At 50.6% G+C, this 18,856-nt stretch overlaps 1 protein-coding gene across 3 annotated transcripts in view; it reads right to left on the reverse strand.

The window, feature by feature from the left end:
- Nucleotides 1-415: 415 nt before the first annotated feature.
- Nucleotides 416-18,856, reverse strand: part of NCAPH (non-SMC condensin I complex subunit H) — a 36,465-nt gene continuing 18,024 nt past the window's right edge. For 2 of the 3 annotated variants that reach the window (XM_055399996.2, XM_055399995.2), the window contains exons 7-18: nucleotides 16,506-16,695; nucleotides 14,860-14,951; nucleotides 13,859-14,064; nucleotides 9,967-10,115; nucleotides 9,333-9,436; nucleotides 8,901-9,023; nucleotides 6,115-6,225; nucleotides 4,799-4,972; nucleotides 4,032-4,145; nucleotides 3,610-3,698; nucleotides 2,788-2,863; nucleotides 416-906 (exon numbers count right to left, since the gene is read on the reverse strand). In XM_055399996.2, coding sequence (XP_055255971.2) covers nucleotides 847-906; nucleotides 2,788-2,863; nucleotides 3,610-3,698; nucleotides 4,032-4,145; nucleotides 4,799-4,972; nucleotides 6,115-6,225; nucleotides 8,901-9,023; nucleotides 9,333-9,436; nucleotides 9,967-10,115; nucleotides 13,859-14,064; nucleotides 14,860-14,951; nucleotides 16,506-16,695 — 1,488 coding nt within the window. In that variant the 3' untranslated portion in view covers nucleotides 416-846. The remainder of the gene's footprint in view (nucleotides 907-2,787; nucleotides 2,864-3,609; nucleotides 3,699-4,031; nucleotides 4,146-4,798; nucleotides 4,973-6,114; nucleotides 6,226-8,900; nucleotides 9,024-9,332; nucleotides 9,437-9,966; nucleotides 10,116-13,858; nucleotides 14,065-14,859; nucleotides 14,952-16,505; nucleotides 16,696-18,856) is intronic. The other variant, XM_055399997.2, reaches the window with a different exon arrangement.

Genomic DNA, 18,856 nt, shown 5'->3' on the forward strand with positions numbered 1-18,856 from the left:
TTTTTTAAAGGAAATGTTTCACTTGTGGCTGTGCTGGGCCTTTGTTGCTGCACTGGGCTTTTCTCTAGTTGCAGTAAGCAGGGGCTACTCGTCACTGCAGTGCCCCCGCTTCTCATGTGGAGCGCGGGCTCTGGGTATGCGGGCTTCAGCTGTGGTTGGGAGCTCAGCAGTTGTGGCGCACGGGCTCAGTTGCCCCGTGGCATGTGGGATCTTCCCGGACCAGGAATCGAACCGGTGTCCCTTACGCTGCAAGGCGGATTCTTAACCACTGGACCACCAGGGAAGCCCCCCAATGGACCCAAGCTTGAATCCCCTACTCTACAAGACAGGTCACCTCAGCCCTTAAGGATTTCAGCCTGATAACAAGTTCGCATCCCCGAGTGTAAAAACCAGGTCTGATACTTATGGAGTGGGCACTCAGCTAGTTTGTCAAACAAATTATTCAAAGGATTTTATTTTAAAGCTTATATACACATTTATAAATGCATATATGGTGTATTTTATATACAAGGTTTTGGTAGCTATTAAAGGGCCAGTGCCTACCGGGGAATTCTTTTCTACAAGAATAAAGTATGGAGAACAGAGCAATGGAGGAGACAAGTTACATGGACAAGAACAGCAGACACTGTTTCCGTAATCAGGGCTGGTATCTTTGCCCTCTCTTCCCTCCTAGGTGGTCACCACAGAACAGAAAATTTTGATCAAGGACAGAGTTGGTCAGGGAGCTGGCTCGCAGACAGTGAAGGAGAGAAGTGTGCTGAGAGGAGACAGCCTTGCCGTGGACCCTGGGGCCTCAGCCCCAAATGCGGGCATCCTGGTCACTGTGGGCGTGAGGACGCCCTGAGCTCAGTCCCCCTGCCGCACCAGAACATCCGAGAGGTCCTTGGTTCCTTCCAGCTTCAGATTCTGAAGGGAGACCAAACACAGGTGAGCGCTGGTGTACAGAAGATACAGCGATCAGAAAACAAACTTGGAGGCAACAAGGTGGTAACCACAAAGAACCAGGCTTGTGCCATGATGATAAGTGACATTGTCAACACGAATATAACCTGAATGATAAAGCTGGCTCCAAATCTCTGTCAATTGCTGGAAGGAAAGCAAAATACAAGCCTGGCTCCTGCGACAATCTCTGTAAAGGACCAAGGGCTGAGCTGGGAGACGGGGGAAGTGACAGGGAGCCCACCAGGGACCATGGCCCATGGACATCAGCCCCATCCATGCGTGGCCTTCCTGCCCTGCCCGAAACCTCCCCCCTGGGTGATCCGTGACACCCACTATCTCTCTCCCCCGTCTCTGCACAGGCCTTTTCCCTGCCTCCCACTCCTCTTGGACCCTCCCACCTCATGGATCCTCCACCAATCCGAGGCAGCTGCCCGCTCAGGGCTAAACAGCTGTCAGAAGCCTCTTGGCAGGCGGAGGCCTGACCGCACTGGGCCACACGCCCCTTGCCAGGCACTGGAGGCAGGCACGTGTGTCGGCCTGCCTTCCCCTGCGAAAGATGGAGCGCACACCTCGCCTCCCCATGACGGCTGAGGGGCAGCTCGTTACCAGAGGTTGATGAGGAGTCCAGATGAGAATGCAAAGCTGGGAGAAGGTGGGCCAGCACAAGTGCCATGCTCTGGCACAAGGTGCTGTGTGAGATTTGTCCTGGTGGCACTTAAGTTCTGAGTCACCGCGGATCCCAGTATTATCTGGTAACTGTCAGCCAGTGCTACCAGTGAGATCTCCTCAAACAGTTCAAAAGTCAGCCCAGCAGGTCCTGGTCTGGGAATATCTCCTGATTCTTCCAATGCTGAACACTCCAGGGCCTCTTAGAGAAATCTGATCATAGCAAAGCAAGCAAAGCTGTCTCTGCTGCTGTGGGAGGTGAAGCGGTGGCAAAGCCTGCAGACCCCAGTGAAGCCTGCAGTCGCTCGCGCTTCCCAGCAGTGTCTGCCGGCCCCCGGCCACCTGGGAGTTGAGGGAGGATAATGAAGCCTTGCTCTCAAGCAGACACGAGGCCCCAGCCAGTGCTGACCCTCCAGCTGGCTCAGTGGTGGAGACACTCACACCTTCAGAATCTGGATTCAGGGTGCTTCTGAGCTTCGGGGGCGGCACTATGTTTTGGGGGCCTGGCTGGGCTGGGAGAACACACCCAAGGGGAAGCCCACAGCACTGACGTCCACGAGGGAAGCTGGCAGTGACACTATGAAGGCATCCAGTTCCAGCTCTGGTGATGCTCGCAGCTTGTGCCACAGTGCAGCCCCATCCTGGGCACATGAGAGGACACATTTCAGGCAGCACCAAGTGCCCGGGCCTGCTGGCTGCTTCGCTGGGGTGCCTGCCTCCCGGAAGCGTCCACTGAGAAGACAGGTCTCGCCAGCTCCGCAGTGACTGCCCACAGCCACGCCGCTCTGTCCGCTCTCCCCCAGTGTGTCTCCTTCCTGCCTCATCGCTCCCTTCTTTTCTCCACCACGTTTCCCAACCGTCCTGACTTTGACACTGGCAGGATCTGGCCTTTGACGCCCAGGGATGTAAAAGCACCTTACATGTATTCAAGTTGGGAACTGACAGATCACAATTTCAGCACCTAAAATTTTCCCACTGCCATCCTCCTCATAATTTTCATCTCTACTCATACATGTTGGCCTTTTTCTCAGTAATTTTTCAGTATCTGGTTAATCCTCTGGGTTGAAGGTAGGTACGATGTAAGTCACTGCGTTTAAGATGTCCCATGAGGCTGCCAGTGACTAATAAAAAGCTCCTGTAGGCCGACTGTAATACTCCATGCTTACCAGGTCTACCTACCTTTTCATTGGCTAAATGTAGGAGACACGCAAAGGCCAGAGGTATGGAGAGGTTCTGAGCCATAAGGGGAGGTAGGCTGTGAAAGAGAAAGGCCAGGAAGTATTTAGCCGTCACTGCAACTCCAGGAACAAAAGGCGCTTTCATCAAGTATGAGTACACATGCCCAATGAATAAACTAATGGGAAAAAAAGAAATATTTCAGATGCCTTTTAGAAGCAGGTTTCTCCAGTTTCTTATTTGGAAATATTTCCTGTTCTATTCCAGCTACTGGTACAGAAAAATGCCTTTTTAAAGGGTTGGCTACCTTAACTCACTTATCAATGCAGAGAAGGAATGGAAACACTGCAAGAAGTGTGAAAATGGCAAGTCCTGTGCGGAGTTGGGGGGAGGCTCTGTTACACCAACGACTTGGGGAGGAGCGGAGGGGTGAGGAGAGGGGCTGAGGAGGGGAGGGTGAGGAGGGGGTGTGTGGAGTGGGGGAGCAGTGAGGAGGGGAGGGGTGAGGAGGGGGGGTGAAGAGGGGAGGGTGAGGAGGGGGTGTGTGGAGTGGGGGGGCAGTGAGGAGGGGAGGGGTGAGGAGGGGTGAGGAGCGCGGGGCGGTGAGGAGGGGGTGTGTGGAGTGGGGGGGCAGTGAGGAGGGGAGGGGTGAGGAGGGGTGAGGAGCGCGGGGCGGTGAGGAGGGGGTGTGTGGAGTGGGGGGGCAGTGAGGAGGGGAGGGGCGAGGAGCGGGGGGCGGTGAGGAGGGGAGGGCTGAGGAGGGGAGGTCTGAGGAGAGGTGAGAATGGGTGGGGGGCAGGGCCAAGTCTGCTGGCATGCACACACCTCTTCTGCAGGTCCTTTGTGAGACTGCTGAGTTTCTTGTCAGCCCCCTCCTTAGGAGGTCCTGCTCCTCCATCTTCACTGTGGTTTACCTGACAGAAGAAAGGACACTCGGGGTCAGAATGGGCCCAGTTCACTTTTTGACAGCAGTGTAAACCTACCAAGCTAGAACTCAAAAAAGGAAAGCCTGCATTGGAATGATACCGAAACAATTTCTTTGGTGCATTTTGAAGAAAAAAGATCCATCTGTAGCACCTTCTGTGTGACCCGCCAGTTCACACACTTGGTCCATTTCCATTTCGGAGGTCTGATGTCGTCCTTGTATTTCTGAACAACTGCTTTTCAGGTTCGCGCTACTGATGCTGGAGCACAGACATGAGCCGCGCCCGCCTCAGTGCTGGGCACCAGAGAGTGGAACCCGTTACCTCTGCATCTGCCTGTTTGGGGATCTCCGTCAGCAGACTCCACATGCTCTGCTTCAACTTCTTCATGTCCATCTTTTTGGCAGTCTTGGCATACTGAATTTCAATTTTATTTACCTGAAAACAGTATGTGACAAGTAAAACTAAGCAGAAGAAGCCTTCATCATTGGCTCTTTGAAAAAAAGTCTGGAGATGAAATGATGAATAAACCTAGTTTACACTACCAAGTTTGAGCTTTCTTTGGACATATTAAAATAGAGTCCCTCATTTCAATCTATTTATAATTTCTTTTTGATCAAGTACAGTCTTCATTAAGGGTATCCTGGAATTGCAGTGTAAAAGAGAGAAGTGAATTAAATACATATAAAAGCACCAAGCCTGCCATTTTGGTATGGAATAGATGCTTGATACATGTTAACTTTACATGAGTTGAATCTGGCCTAGATTTTCCAGAGCTAAATACCTACCCTCACCCAGCCCATTTCTCTTTCTGCAGGCTGCACTCACATACTGCACGAGCACAGCAGGCTTGTCCCTAGTCATATGGTTTATCACAATCTTTGGAGAGATGGCTGGTTCCACACAAACATAATCAGCATCAGCCCATTCTCTACAGCCTTATTTAAGAATCAGCCACTCAGAGAGTGATGGGTTAAAATCAAGAAGGAAAAAAAAAAAAATCAAGCTCAGACCAATATGATTCTCATAAAAGAGGCAAATTAAGCAGCTCTCAGGCAAACGTCAGATGTAATTCTTGGCTTCGTCTTTACCTTCTGAGGCTCAGCTACCAGATTTGACTCCCCGTAAGTGGTGATGTCCGGTCCGTGGACTCCACACGCCTCACTGTTGTCTTGTGTGGTCACAGGTGGATGGTCAGAATGGTCGAGGGTTCCAGCTGGTCCCACAAATAAGTCATCAGACTCTTCATAATCGCTGTCAGCGGCCTGGGCAAGGAAACAGCTCTTCAAGTCAGGCAGAGCTGTGTGAGGGGCTTAGAAATAGCTTTGCCACAGATCTCACAGCCAGCAAGAACAGAGCACCTGAGAGTTCACGGGCTTCGAGATTCTCTAGTCAGCTGCCCGTTGCACAAAGACGGTACCAGGGAGGCACCTGTTAACTAAGACCTCTGCGGTGGGAGTTCAGAGGAACACGGTCATCACCATGGTGCCCTCTGTCTCTAAACAGTTTAGGATCTCCTGTTACAGAAAGTGTTCCTGAAACCCCAGAGACATGACCTGCCGGCTGGCCAGCAGCAGGGGTCCTGCTGGGAGCTGGTGACAAAGACATTCTTGGACTGAGCCCAGAAGACACAGATCAGATCTCTGGGTGGGGCCTCGGAGGTGGTTTTTCAATAGGCTCTCTCGGTGACTCTTACGTACACTAAGTTTGAGGAGCACTGGTCAAGAGGCCAGCTAGATTTTCACTAAAATATAAATAACAGCTGACTCTCTTCCAAGTAAGAAAATACAGTCAATAAACTATTCTTCCTATTCTTTCTCCTCTCCTCACTTTCAGGGACACATGGGGCCTAATACCTCCCCCTCTGTCAGGCTATCTCATCCAGAGAGTCACAGAAGGGATTCTGAGATTATTTAGTCCAAGTAAGATCTACAGGGCGGGAGCAGGGGGAGTACAAGTTCACAATGTGTGAACCACAATCAGGGCTATAAGCATGGTCTCCTGAGATCCATTCCATACACCTTTCCCCATCAGAACACACTGGTACCACATGTCTATGCGATTTGTCTCCCCACCCAACACTTCAGCTCCTGAGTGGGAAGAGTGTTTCTTTTCCTCTGAAATCTCAAAATAGCCAAGATAAGTGCTTTGTACAGGCTAAACACTCCATCCATATGTTGACGGTTTATTGGACCGTGTCCACTTTTCTCCTGCACGCAGAGCTCAGTGTGAGACTGGTCGAGGTCTGGCTACTCCCCAGCTCTGCTCAGTTCTGAGGCCCGGGGCAGGGCAAGCACACACGGACCCCCACCGGATCAGAATGTCCTGCAGCCTTCTGCCCTACAGGAAAGGACAAGGGAGGCAGGGACCCTGCTGAAAAGAGGACAGAGTGCTTGCCCCTGCTTACCTGTAACCCAGGGCAGAAGTTGGAGGTGTCGTTCGGGTTGTTGTAATCATAGTCTCCAATGTCTTCATAATGCTCGGTCCCTGCTTTCTGGCCTCGGACCACCTTCAGTAACTGAATGGAGCAGAGTACAGCTTCAGAGAGCAATTTCTAGAAAAGCAGCTGGTGACCTAGGCTGGGGAGACAACCTTAGTCCAACGATGCACTTCCCAGAACATTAGGGTCCTGGAAAACCATCTCACCCAGCCCACTTCTACTCACTGCCCACCTCCACGCTACAGCAAGCCCAGGGCAGGGGGCTCCTAGCCGCCAGCTACCCCAAAGACGCCGGAGCAGCCAGGCCACAATTAGGTCTGCCCGCAAATTTATTTGAAAACATGTTCCTTCATTAAAAACAAAACCACGTACGCCTATCTGAATGAAGTCCACTTGTGGCTGCTTATTGACCAGTTTTGACAGAACACTCACTCCCTGTTGTAACTCTCGGGCAGCCGGTCCCACTCCTGGGCCGAAACTGCTCCCCAGCAGCCCTCCTTTCTGCACCGCAACCGCGGCCCACAAACTGCCTTCGAGGGGGTCTCACAGGACAAGTCTGTCTCCTCTCCTGGGGGTGCCTGTCCACCACAGCCCTTCAGATATGCAGGCCTTTAGGGCACTGATCCTCATCTAGGGTGTGTCTTTGGGGTGGAGGAAATGGGATTAAAGGTGTGTACAGTGTATAGAAGCACAATGAATAGTTTAGTATGACGGAGATCCAACCAGTCCATTCTAAAGGAGATCAATCCTGGGTGTTCATTGGAAGGACTGATGCTAAAGCTGAAACTGCAATACTTTGGCCACCTCATGAGACGAGTTGACTCACTGGAAAAGACTCTGATGCTAGGAAAGGTTGGGGGCGGGAGGAGAAGGGGACGACAGAGAATGAGATGGCTGGATGGCATCACCGACTCTGTGGACATGAGTTTGAGTGAACTCCGGGAGTTGGTGATGGACAGGGAGGCCTGGCGTGCTGTGATTCACGGGGTCGCGGAGAGTCGGACAGGAGCGACTGAACTGAACTGAATATAATTATATACTCCAAAAGTAGCCCCCAAACCTCAATGTTTTTAGAACACAAATCCAAAAATAGATTTTTATTAAGAAATGCCCACTTTCTCCCACTTTTCTTCATATGATGATTTCTAAACCCCTCTCCATGTGGAATACTCTCGATACACTCTGTTAGAAAGGTTTCAGGAAGGGTACGTGAGACCCCTCATGTATTCACTGGCTGCTGTTAACATCACTCTTTAAGATATTAAAGAGAATGGGTGGTTGACCTGTATAGTCTCTAGCCAGATTGGGTGTTTGTTTAATAATCACTTGGTGTCTACTTTCCACTATTTAATAGTCACTTTTCTGGTGTTGCTCTCTTAGAAGGATGAGGTGAGGAATCCTGGGGTTCTCCCTCCCTGCCCTGATAAACATGAAGGGAAATTTGTTCCTGCGGATAATCAGAAGCAAGAATTCTTTCCTCTCTAAGAAACAATGATGGGAAAAAACACACAAAACACAAACAAGACAATTCCTGGAGTGCAGTGATGCAATGACCTTGTTTTAACCATTTTCACATCTAAAAATGTAAATTACCACCTAAGCCACACTCCTCAATGTTCAGAGTAAGGGCTTGAAAGAGGAGAAGGTGGCTTGTGGCTAGGAAAGTGGCTGAGGCTGGGTCAGTTTGGTGGGGTGTCCCACTGTCTTCCTTCCGGCCCCCAGCAGCCTGGCTCTGCCCCTCCACCTCAGGGCTCTACTTTCTGACTCGAGCAAACAGCTGCTGCGTCTGATACTGATCATGGCCGTGGCTGCTTCTGCTACTGCAACTCTGTCTCTCCTTCTGAAATTTTTTTAATTGAGGTATAATTGACATATAACATTATATTCATACTTTCTGCATTTTTAAGAGCATTTCTATTAACTGAACAGTATTGATTAGAAAGAAAACGACCAGCGTTAAACTATAAAAACACAACATGCAATATCAGTGAATTCGAGGAACTGTATATGTATCATTAAGACCTGTGGAGAGACAGGTAAAATAAGGCAGAGGAAACTGTCAACTGTTTTTAGACTTGACACCACAAGATGAAAACAACCAGGAATGCAAATGAGCACAGGGTCCGGGTAAAAGGGAACTGAGCATGACCCACTGCCTGGTTACCCCGGCAACAGGACTACATGCTTGCTGCTTAGCATCACCAGCGGGGCCACAAGCAAATGAAGCAAACAGCGACTGCGGTGCACACCGGCACGTCCAGAGCACTCGTCTGAACAGGCATGGAAGGCGTGCAGGCAGGTTGTGCACTGGGAACCCAAGGACTGGCAACTGCATCACCCCGCACATCACAGGAGGCTTGAGCGTATGGCGTGATTGCGGGGAGGCTATGAGAGCTGGAGAGAGCACCTGGCTTCTGAATCCACAGCTCTAATGAGAACCAAAGAATCAAGGAATAACCAACACCGTGTAAAACCTGGACAAAGCGCTGTTCATTCCCCTTGCCCGTGAGGAGGTAGGCCAGAGTGTCTGGCGGTCAAGGCAGGTGAGGCACTTCATCTGTCCTGCGAGCGTTACCCCCCAGCTCTGCCCTCCCCACGCTGCCTCCTGGCAACTCCCCTGCACTCAGATGAGTCCCTCCTCACACGCTCCTCCTCAGAGGCACCAATGGTCACACTACAGGCCACTGACACCTCCGATGCTAAGAAGGGGTGCAACGACAGCATGACCTCAGGGAACCAAAGAGCAGTTTTACCCTGGTGCCTGGTTTGAGATGCAGCTGAACCAGATTTTCAGTCTCATACTGGAAATCTGTAGGAAGAGTAGTGGCTCTCCAATTCTGGTTCTCCAAAGTGAACTTGGTCAGAACAGTAACAGCCTATTGATTTTAAAGAAAAAGAAAAGTAGTTTTTATGCATCTTTAATAAAAACGGTCTATATACATACAGCTGCACAGTCTTTCCCCTTCTGTGTAAAGGAGTGATTCTGTAAGACATTATTCATAGTGAGTCTCTTCTGCCACTGAGTCTGGGACTGTTTCAGTTCCTTCAGGTACTGAGGGAGAATGAAACTACCCATTTACTCTAAGAGTTAAATTTACAATGAATTCTTAAAAACCACAGATGAAAGGGGAAGAGGAGTGCAAAGAATTTGTGAAAGCACAAAGGATAATAAATCTAGCACAAACCTTTGTTTTTCGAAAATGTACATCAAAGTCAATATCCTCGTCAAAGTCAATTTTAAAATCCTTTGAGCTCTTCTTTCTGTGCTCTGATTGTGAAGCAGTATCATCTGCAGAAATGAAGTCAGATGTCAGCACTGCTCACCTCTCTGGCCTGTTTATTTACCCATCCTGCGACTCCACTTGACAGCCTTACTGACCGTGAGAACGCATTTGTGTCAAAGCGTCAGAACAGCACTAGGAAGGGCAAATCTTATACCTAATATTTATCCTTACGATCGGTGTTTCTGCTAAGAAAACTCAATAAAAAGTATGCCAATTAATCACTTCTTTTCAAAGAGAGAATGCAAAGCACACAAGGCTGGCACAGCCCTTCAGAGGGCTGCAGCGTGCCACCCATGCAGTAACTCACACAGCACCTCCAGACCCTTCCCACTTAGAGGCTTCAGTCTTAACTGATCCCTCATCCCGGGCCAAGTCAACTGACTGTCAAACCAGGAGGCTGCTTTTCTTGTGTATTTCCTATAGCTTATTGGGAGGTACAAGACTGTGATGGGCATTTTCCCTTCCTGAGCTAAAAGACTGACTGGCTGGTCATCTGCACTCTCTCTTCTTAACAGTTCTGTCTAGAAGTACATACGTTTGTATCGAGGTCTAAAGCGCCAGTGATCCGGGCCAGCCCACATCGACATGGTGCGGGGGCTAAAGTAGGAATACTCTCCAGGTTTCATGGACAGAAGGGGACACAAGGTCCAAATGTCTCCGTCCCCGAGGGGAATCACATCGTCTCTGCAATGCATAAGACCCGTTTTTACATGTACAGTCACATGTGTGTAGATGTAGACATTACAATAGTGTATTTACACGTAAAGCAGAATACGACCCAGCTGAAGACACACTTTTCCACCAACGAGCAACACTACTGAGAGTGAGCCCAACACAAAGACCTCACTGGTAATCCTTTGGTTTACCCAGTCAGTGCTTCTGCTTCTCCTCATTTCATAACAGCACGATCGTATCTATGCAAGTACTCTGGATGTTTCAAAGTGCTTCATAAAAGGCAAGTTGACCCACTTGAGACATAAGAAAACAGAAAGAAACTGACTTTTTATATAAGACTACATGGCTAGTAAAGTGCCAGAGCTGGGGACTGGACACCATTCCCTGAATCCCAGCCTCAGGGTCTTTCCACACACAAGGCTTCCTGCCACTTGACATGACTGTCACATTTCTTCTTCACCATCTTTCCATAAATGAGGGCTCCGCTAACACTGCTGTAGTTCCTACTGAAAGTGAAAACAACTAATTTATGTCTCCCACGTGATTGAGGGACAATCACCTATCTGTTAAACCATCTAGCTTGTATTTCTTGCTGTGTATGAAGGGTGTAACTGGCCCATCCAGCATGGCAGTTTTGGATGGGTGTTTCGCCCTTTCTGCAAGGTAACTAAAATGTGTCAGGTAGGTTTCACCTACAGGCCCTGCCAAGTCAGAAAGCCTGTTAGCGCTGCTGTACTGCCCTCTAAAGGTAAAGACAATGATGACCTTTTCACCTGTACTGAGCCATACCTATAAATCCCCTTTATATCAAACCTTATGGTATAAGATAAAAGCTTTAAAAGGACTTTGCTTTCATCTACGGAATCTTTTTTAAAAATTTTATCCAGCAAACTGTACCTGCACAGTTAAGGTGTAATGAAAACAATTTTTAAAATTAAAATATACGAAAAAATCCCCACTTCTAGTCTGTAACTGCCTTCCTATGTTAAGTAATAACTGTACTGCACTCTGCTGTATTTCTCCCAGGGCGAGAGAGAAGATGGCTTTGGGAGCATCCCCACTCAAATTCTTGGGTACTCGTCTGTCAAAATGCTGGCAGCTGAGCTGGCAGTTTGTTGCAGACTTAGAGGCAAAGCTATAAAGAGCTTGGCACCCATCTTCTGAGCGTCAGACTTCTTCTGAGGGCCAGAACTGGACCGAGGCCCTGGAGGCTTGACCTCTAGCCTTTTAATAATTCTTTCAATACAATACAGTGCTATGTGGCAGGCACCCGACTCCCCCACTCAACAACTAGCCTAATCCACAGTCTACCCCTCCGTCAGGCTTCTCTCATCCCCTCTGGAGGAAGTGTTTATTTCTCCTACCCCCACGCTAGCCTACCACAACCACAGTCCCTTCCTGCAATTTAGCACCAGCTCAATCGTGCTGCACGAACACCTGCAGGGTGAAGGTCTCCTCTCAACTGTCTCCTAGCACCTCAGCCAGCATGCAGCAGAAGGCCTCAGTCTTGCGAGCCCAGAGCAGGCTGTGGTCTGGGCTGGACCACGGGCGAGGCCTTTAACCACAGTGAGCGCATGCACCTGGATCAGAGCGCGCACACGGCCCCGCTGCTGCAGAAAGTGGAGGGCAACTGAGCCGCCCTAGGTCATAAAGCGCTTTCTCAGTCGTGTCCTTACTAATGTGTGATGTGCACGGTGGTCACAGGGCTGCCATCCAGTGACCAGTCACACAGGGCTTCCTGCAAGCACTGTGTTTATAATTTGGCACCACTCCACCCCACCGTGAACTAGAGAAGCTCTTAAAGACCTTGCAGTTCAGTACAGTGTTTTCAGCCCTGTGAACAGCACAAGCCCCAGCAGCTCTGGGAAAGTCATGAGGCAGTCCTGCCCTTAGGCACTCCTGAGTTAGTGCCCCCGGGGTGGAGCCTTCCACCCACAGGTCATCACACACAGCCAGACTGGTCGAGGGTGCTGGGTAACCCCAGCTCCACCCTTATTTACCCTCTCTGAGCCTGTTTCCTCACCTGTAAATGGGGTAACAGGTTGTTAAGGTAATGTTGTTAAGGATTAAGACATTATTTTTATATATTATATAAATTATGTGAACTATGCAGGTAAGGAACCTGGCAGAGTTTCTGGCACAATCAGAATAATCAGGAGCTCAGGAAACATCAGATACTACAATACTATTAGTATTATCATCAGGCCCCAATCACTCACTTTACAGGTAAGAAAACGAAGACCCCACAGATGAGGCCGCTTGCCCCACGTGTCCCAGCCATCCACGGCAGGGTCGGGTCCAGGTCAGTTCACTCACTTGCTGAGCTCCCAGGAAAGGCCAGCACCAGACCAGGGACAGGCATTTCAAGGCAGACGAGACTCTGGACTAGAACCTAAGCCCTGTGCCCCTAACGCATGCACTCAGCAGGATGCAGTCTAAGATTTTATTCTGTCCAACTGGGGAGGGAAATGGAGACATCTGTTCAAAATGTGTTCAAAATAACCATCTATGGGTGGTACGGTTATAACAAAATAACAAAACGGGACTGGCTAAAACCCTCTCTACATCAGCTCCTCAAGTGCCACCTCACTGTTTCCAGAAAGCGGTAGCTCTCCTCTGACGCTTGAAAATGACATTAAAAGAGCGCATCCCATCAATCTGCCTACCATTTCTCACTTCTCGGAAGACAGGATGGCAACAGGGACAAAACCACAGGCTGGTGATAGCACACACCAGGAGAGGAGGTTTCTAAGGGGTCTGGGGGTGGGGGTAATTTTTCCGTGAAGTCCACACAGCCCCCCAACCTCTACTCAGATCTGAAGAGGCACTGTCGATATAATCATTCCCCACGTGGCCAAACAAAGTGAGTCAAGAAAGCTCTCAGCCTGGACACACTCAGCAAGGTTCTTGAAGGAGTGTTTGCCTTGGTGGGAAATTACGCTGGACAACTTCTACAGTCTCACCCACACTGAACCAGCTGGGCTGTCCCTGACCCAGACTTGCCAAGCTGCTGCTAATGGGCACAGGGCCATCAGAAGGTCTGTCTGTTCTAGTCTTGTGGAATCTGGTATACCCAGGCCCATTCAAGACCGTTAGAGGCCCTCACACAGCAGGACTGTGGGATCCTGCTTCCAGATCACACTCAAAATTAAGAAAACCTAACCTAGTAAGTATACATAATAAAGATTAACCAAGTTCAGATTTTCCTATGATGCTTACTAATCAAAAATCTAAATTATTAGAGACCAGTTCTACCATCTCCTCAATCTCATATGCTCAATTTTACCTGCTGCCTTAGTTTTCCTTGCTTTGCTCATCCCGTCTACCAATCTGATAAAGGGTGGGGCCCACATTTTCTCAGTAATCACTACGTAAGCCTGTTTTCTGCCTTTAACTGAGATGGAATGATTCAGCCAAAAGCCAGACCACGTCCAGGGTCTTGAAAGGGAGCACAGTCCGTGCTACCAAAATGAAAGTGGTGATGCCAGCCGCTGCTGAAGGGGCTACTATAGCCCAGCTTTTTATGTCGTAGTCTCATGCTTATCGACTCCTGCAACGTCAGGCTTATGACCAGTAAGTGGCTGAGCCAATATTCAGAGGCAGATTGATTCCATCATGAGTCAGAGTGGCTCAGCCTGTATAACAAGACACACCAGCCCAGCAGACCACAGAGACGAAATCGGACTGTCCCAGTCACAGGACATCTGGGAGAACTGCTATGGGAACATTTCCCATGGCCCTGAGCGCCTTACTGGCAGCTTGGAACCTGGCAGGGCTCCTTCCAGCTCCTGAGCTCGGTGCGATCCCCAGCTGCGGTCTGGTCTGCTTCATCATTGGCATCGAAGTCATCCTCCAGGGGCCCGCTGGGGAAGTCCTCACAGTCACTGTCCGCCACCTCAGCATTGAGGTCAAACACCTGATCGTTCTTCTTAAACTTGTCCACCAGGGCCGACACGGACTGGAAGAGACGGAGAGCTCCCCAGTCCCCCACGTTCCCGTCACCACCCCACTCCCATCACCAGCCTGCCACTGCAGGAAGACCTGCCCCACTGGAGGTGCCTTCCTCCCCACGCCCGCCTCCCTGGAGCCAGTGTTCTCTCAGCAGCAGAGCGCTGAGGAAGTTTATATTGTGCGGCACAGGATGGAGCTGGATTGTTGTCAGGCACATTTTGTAAAACACGAAACTGGAATCTGCATCCTTTAACCCCATGTTTAAATAGTTTTCCATGGAGACCATTTATTTTGGAGGTTGTAGTAAGTAGACTAAAGGGGGCCAGGCTAAAAATAGAGGAAAACTTCACACATGACAATTTCTCAGGAAACTCTGTGCCAAGGGACTCAACTCTGAAGAGCAGGAAATTCCTTGAGCTTGACAGCAGCCTAAGAGACCAGAGGCCACTGGGACAGCCATGTTTGAGAGTAAATCTGATAAGACTGTGCACCCAGGAATGGAAGGACTGCCTTCCCCTGTGGGGCAGACAAGAAGAAACACGAAGCGGATCCCCACACGCTACTCCCAGCTGCTTAATGGGCCTCCGGAGGGCAGCACACAGCCCCACTCCCAACCCTGCCCCAGTGTTTAGTCCCGACGGAGGAGCCAAAGCAAACACTTTCTGTACTACTGCCAGCTAAATAAAAATGATGCCACAGTTTTGGTTCCCACTGGGTAGAACTCATCTCAGGCCATCTCACTGAAACAACAAGCTGCTGGAGAAATGCCCAGGGCCCTCAGAAGTCCAGAAATTGACCACACCTCATTATGTGCTTCACTGTCCCATTTAGTGAACTGGAAGCCGGCCAGGGAAGGGCAGATTTGGCGATCTTCCGCACACTGCTGCAGGGCCGCTGGGAGGACAGGAAGATCACAAAGAGGGATGAGAGCAGGCGGAGACATGCCTCAGACCCTGGAGATGACGGAGCAGCCCCGTGGAGCGGGAGGCGCGGCCACCCCGCGCCCCCCCTGTCCTCAGAGAGAGGCTGGCCGGCCACCCACCTGTGTGCCGAGCGTTCTCCCAGGAGAGGACGTGTGCTCAGGCACACACCCGTGCCAGAGGTAGGCTCCACACTGGTGTTCCAGGAATCGGGAAAACACCAGAGCAGAAGCCTGAAGCACAGACTTTTTAACACTGAAATGGACTCTGTGTCCCATGCTGGAGCTCGGAAACCAAAAACCCAACCTTAAAGCGTACTAACTGCACAAACAATTGTGCAATGTCACTTATTTTAGCCCCCAAATAAACTAGGTATGGCTTCCCTGGTGGCTCAGAGGTTAAAATGTCTGCCTCCAATGCGGGAGACCCGGGTTCGATCCCTGGGTTGGGAAGATCCCTGGAGAAGGAAATGGCACCCCACTCCAGTACTCTTGCCTGGAGAATCCCACGGACGGAGGAGCCTGGTAGGCTACAGTCCCCAGGGTCACAAAGAGTCGGACACGACTGAGCGACTTCACTTCACTTCATGGGCTTCCCTGAAGGCTCAGTGGGAAGTAATCTGCCTGCAGTGCAGGAGACGTGGGTTTGATCCCTGGGTCGGGAAGATCCCCTGGAGAAGGGAATGGCTACCCATTCCAGTATTCTTGCCTGGAGAATTCCATGAACAGAGGAGCCTGACAGGCTGCGGTCTGTGGGGTCCCAAAGGAGTTGAACATGACTGAGTGACTAAACAACAACCAAACTAGGTACAGATTACCCACCTCACAGGATTAGAGCCTCATTTGAGTGCATACCCCTGGACAACTGTTAGTTCTAAACAATAATTCTTAGCAAATTCTAGACAAGGACAGGAGGGGGATGGGCACCATAATATCGGTATGGTCCTGCAGAGGGGAGGATAAATTCCATGTACCACAAAATCGTCCCACGCTAGTGCCTGGCTTTCTCACTGTCTATCCTCAGAGGCTCCCCCAGCAGTGGGAGGGGACAGGTTGGATGGGTAGCAGGGGGCGGCGGAAATCACTGCTAAGCCAGTATAAGGGACTGACAACAGGACAGGTCTGTTCTCAGACCACCATGGAGGATTCTGAAGACAGTTCATATAGCCCTTTTCTCCTCAGGATCCCCTGGGTTAATAACAATTGAACACAAGGCCTCTGGTGCATCAAGTCTCTTACAGCCCCTTTCCCAAGTCCAAACTCTCACCCTCCAGAGCACCAGCTGCCCACAGGGCACCAGAAGGCCTTAGGACACACAAACCATGAGCTGGCTACTACTGTTCAAGACTCCACGCTGCAGAGGCCAAAAGTGAGTTTCTCCTGAAAAAAAAAAGCCCACTTTGTCTTTCCAGAGGAAACTTCTGGGTAAACAAGCAACACAAGAGCACAGTGGGCTTGCTAGCCATGGTTATACACAGAAACCTCTCTGATGACCGAACTGCTCTGGGAAGAGTCGGAACTGGACTCACCTTTTAAGTCGGTCATTTCCACCCAGCCCAAATCCGGCAGCTCGGGAGGCTCCCCGCTGGAGAGGGTCTGGATGTCGGCGGGGAAGAGCAGTTCGCTCCTGTAGTCTGGGCAGTGGAGGGTGGAGAGAAACACGCCTGCTGTGCTGCACTCGTCAAACGAGGCTGCCATCTTCTGGAACACGGGGTCGACCTGAGTGCAGAAACAGAGGGGCCCCCAGAGTTACGGGACGCAGCCAAAGGAAACAGGAAACCCCATTCACCGGGCCCTGATCGTTCGCAGCTGCATCTACGGGATCAAAATGTCTCTGCACATGATCAACTGACCAGGTAAAACCCCCCCTGCTTCAAAAGGGGAGCTGTGTGCGCTCAGGTGGAGAAAGGCACACAGTAAAGGGTGACCAGCTGACACCACGTCAGCGTGTTTGTCTACAATGTTCCTGGACAGTGGCCTTCGGCTGCTCTCTCCAATCAGGCGTGGGCTCTGGCAAGAGTTTCTTTATCTGGCTGTGCTGGGTCTTCACTGCTGCGCGTGGGCGTTCTCTAAGTTGTGGCGAGCAGGGGCCACTCTAGTTGTAGCGCGCAGGCTTCTCACTGTGGTGGCTTCTCTTGCTCTGGAGCCTGGGCCCGAGGTGAGTGGCTGTCAGTGGTGGTGACTGGAGCGCTCTAGAGCACTGGCTCAGTAGTCATGGCGCACGGGCTTAGCTGCTCCGCGGCAGATGGAGTCTTCCCAGACTAGGGGTCAAACTCACGTGCCCTTCATTGACAGGCAGACTCTCAACCCCTGGATCATAAGGGACGCCCCTCCACCGTCACTTTTTGAACATCTATCTCTAGTAGAATGCTACCACAACAAATTCTGCTGACTTATAAAAAGTTTGTGTGAGGGATTCACGGAATCCCATCAATCCTCTGAACAACAATATTTTCAAAGATGTGGAAGAAAGAACCCAAGTAAGAGATCCAGGCAAAGGACAGGCAGAGTCATCAGGGTTAGATGGCTGGGTCACACAGAGGAGAGGTGGTCAGAAGACCCCCAAGGCTGAGGTCAGGGTTCAGGAGGGCCATAAGCATGTGTCGTCAAGCCGCAAAGCAGAATGGGGCACAGAGGACAGGGCCAGGCACAGGCACACAGGCATGTGCGGCCAGAGGGCAGGAGCTGCCTCGGACTCTCCAGGAGGCCAGTGACAGGGAAGGGGTTTGGTACTGGGTTCACAGGTCTTCCTTATGGCTTAGGACAAGGCTACTCTGCAGACAGGTGCCCTTAGTTATGAGGATGGACATGGCTCTCTGGCTCTTTACTGGCCCCTTCAACCCTGAGCCCAACCTCACCAGAACTGAGATTCTCCTCTCACTTCCTGATAAGCAAGTCCCAGAACAGCACACATGGTGCTTCGGTGCTCCGCCTCCGCACCCCTCACCCAGTCGGTACAAGGCTTGGTGGGCTTTCCTGGCGGGCCTGTCTCTACCACCTACCTCTTCCTTCCCACCCGCACTGCCATCAATATAACCCCTGCCTGAGTCAACCCTTGTCTCTGCTCTCTCCTATTGCTTATCCTAAAAGTACCAGAGGTGCTACTCCCATGCCCTTCCTCAAAGGCTCACCACAGCAGTGGTTTTCCTCCTGGATCCCACACCTCCAAGGTCTTATGCAGGTACTTACCGAAACTCAGCATTTCAAAGAGTCAACACGAAATCTGCACATCGACCCACATTAACAGCTGAAAACACTAAGATAACTTTCCTCACTTTTGCCTAGAATTAGATCACATCAGTGTGAGAACAATGGTTCTTTCACGTGAATTAGATTTGACTTACATCTTTGAGTGACTGGATGGGAAAATGAATCACTGCCGGCTGTGCAGTCTGGAAAAAGGAACTCTTTGAAATAAGGGTCCCAGCAGAGGAGAGAAGCAGTAAAAGCAGGCCTTGGTAGACAGCAGACTGCAGGATGAAGTCTAAAGTCATTTCAGGAGTAAATCCTCCCCTCTAGTCCAACTTGGACACTGTCCAGCTGCTGAAGGAACCAGAACTTTCTCTGCTTCGTGACCTCTGCTTGTGCTTCTGCCCGGAGTGCCCTTCCTGTCACCACCTGGCAAACACCTAACCCACCCTTCATGGCCCAAGTCAAATCTCACCTCTTGTGTAAACTCTGACCTCCTGAGTAGGAGCCTTGACCTTCCTCACATTGTCTGTCTGTGCTGTCCTGGCCCGAAGAACTGGAACATAAGCAGGCTGGACCCCCTGTGGCAGCAAGAATTCTGCCCACAGTACAGCGCTCTGTCCAAGCCAGATCAGCTCACACGCAAACAAGGGTTCTCAGCTGGTCCAGACCCACCCATAGAACATCTGCC

The sequence above is a fragment of the Moschus berezovskii genome, chromosome 11 (assembly GCF_049115385.1).
Source record: "Moschus berezovskii isolate FMDL1 chromosome 11, NW_MosBer_1.0, whole genome shotgun sequence".
Lineage (NCBI taxonomy): Eukaryota > Metazoa > Chordata > Mammalia > Artiodactyla > Moschidae > Moschus > Moschus berezovskii.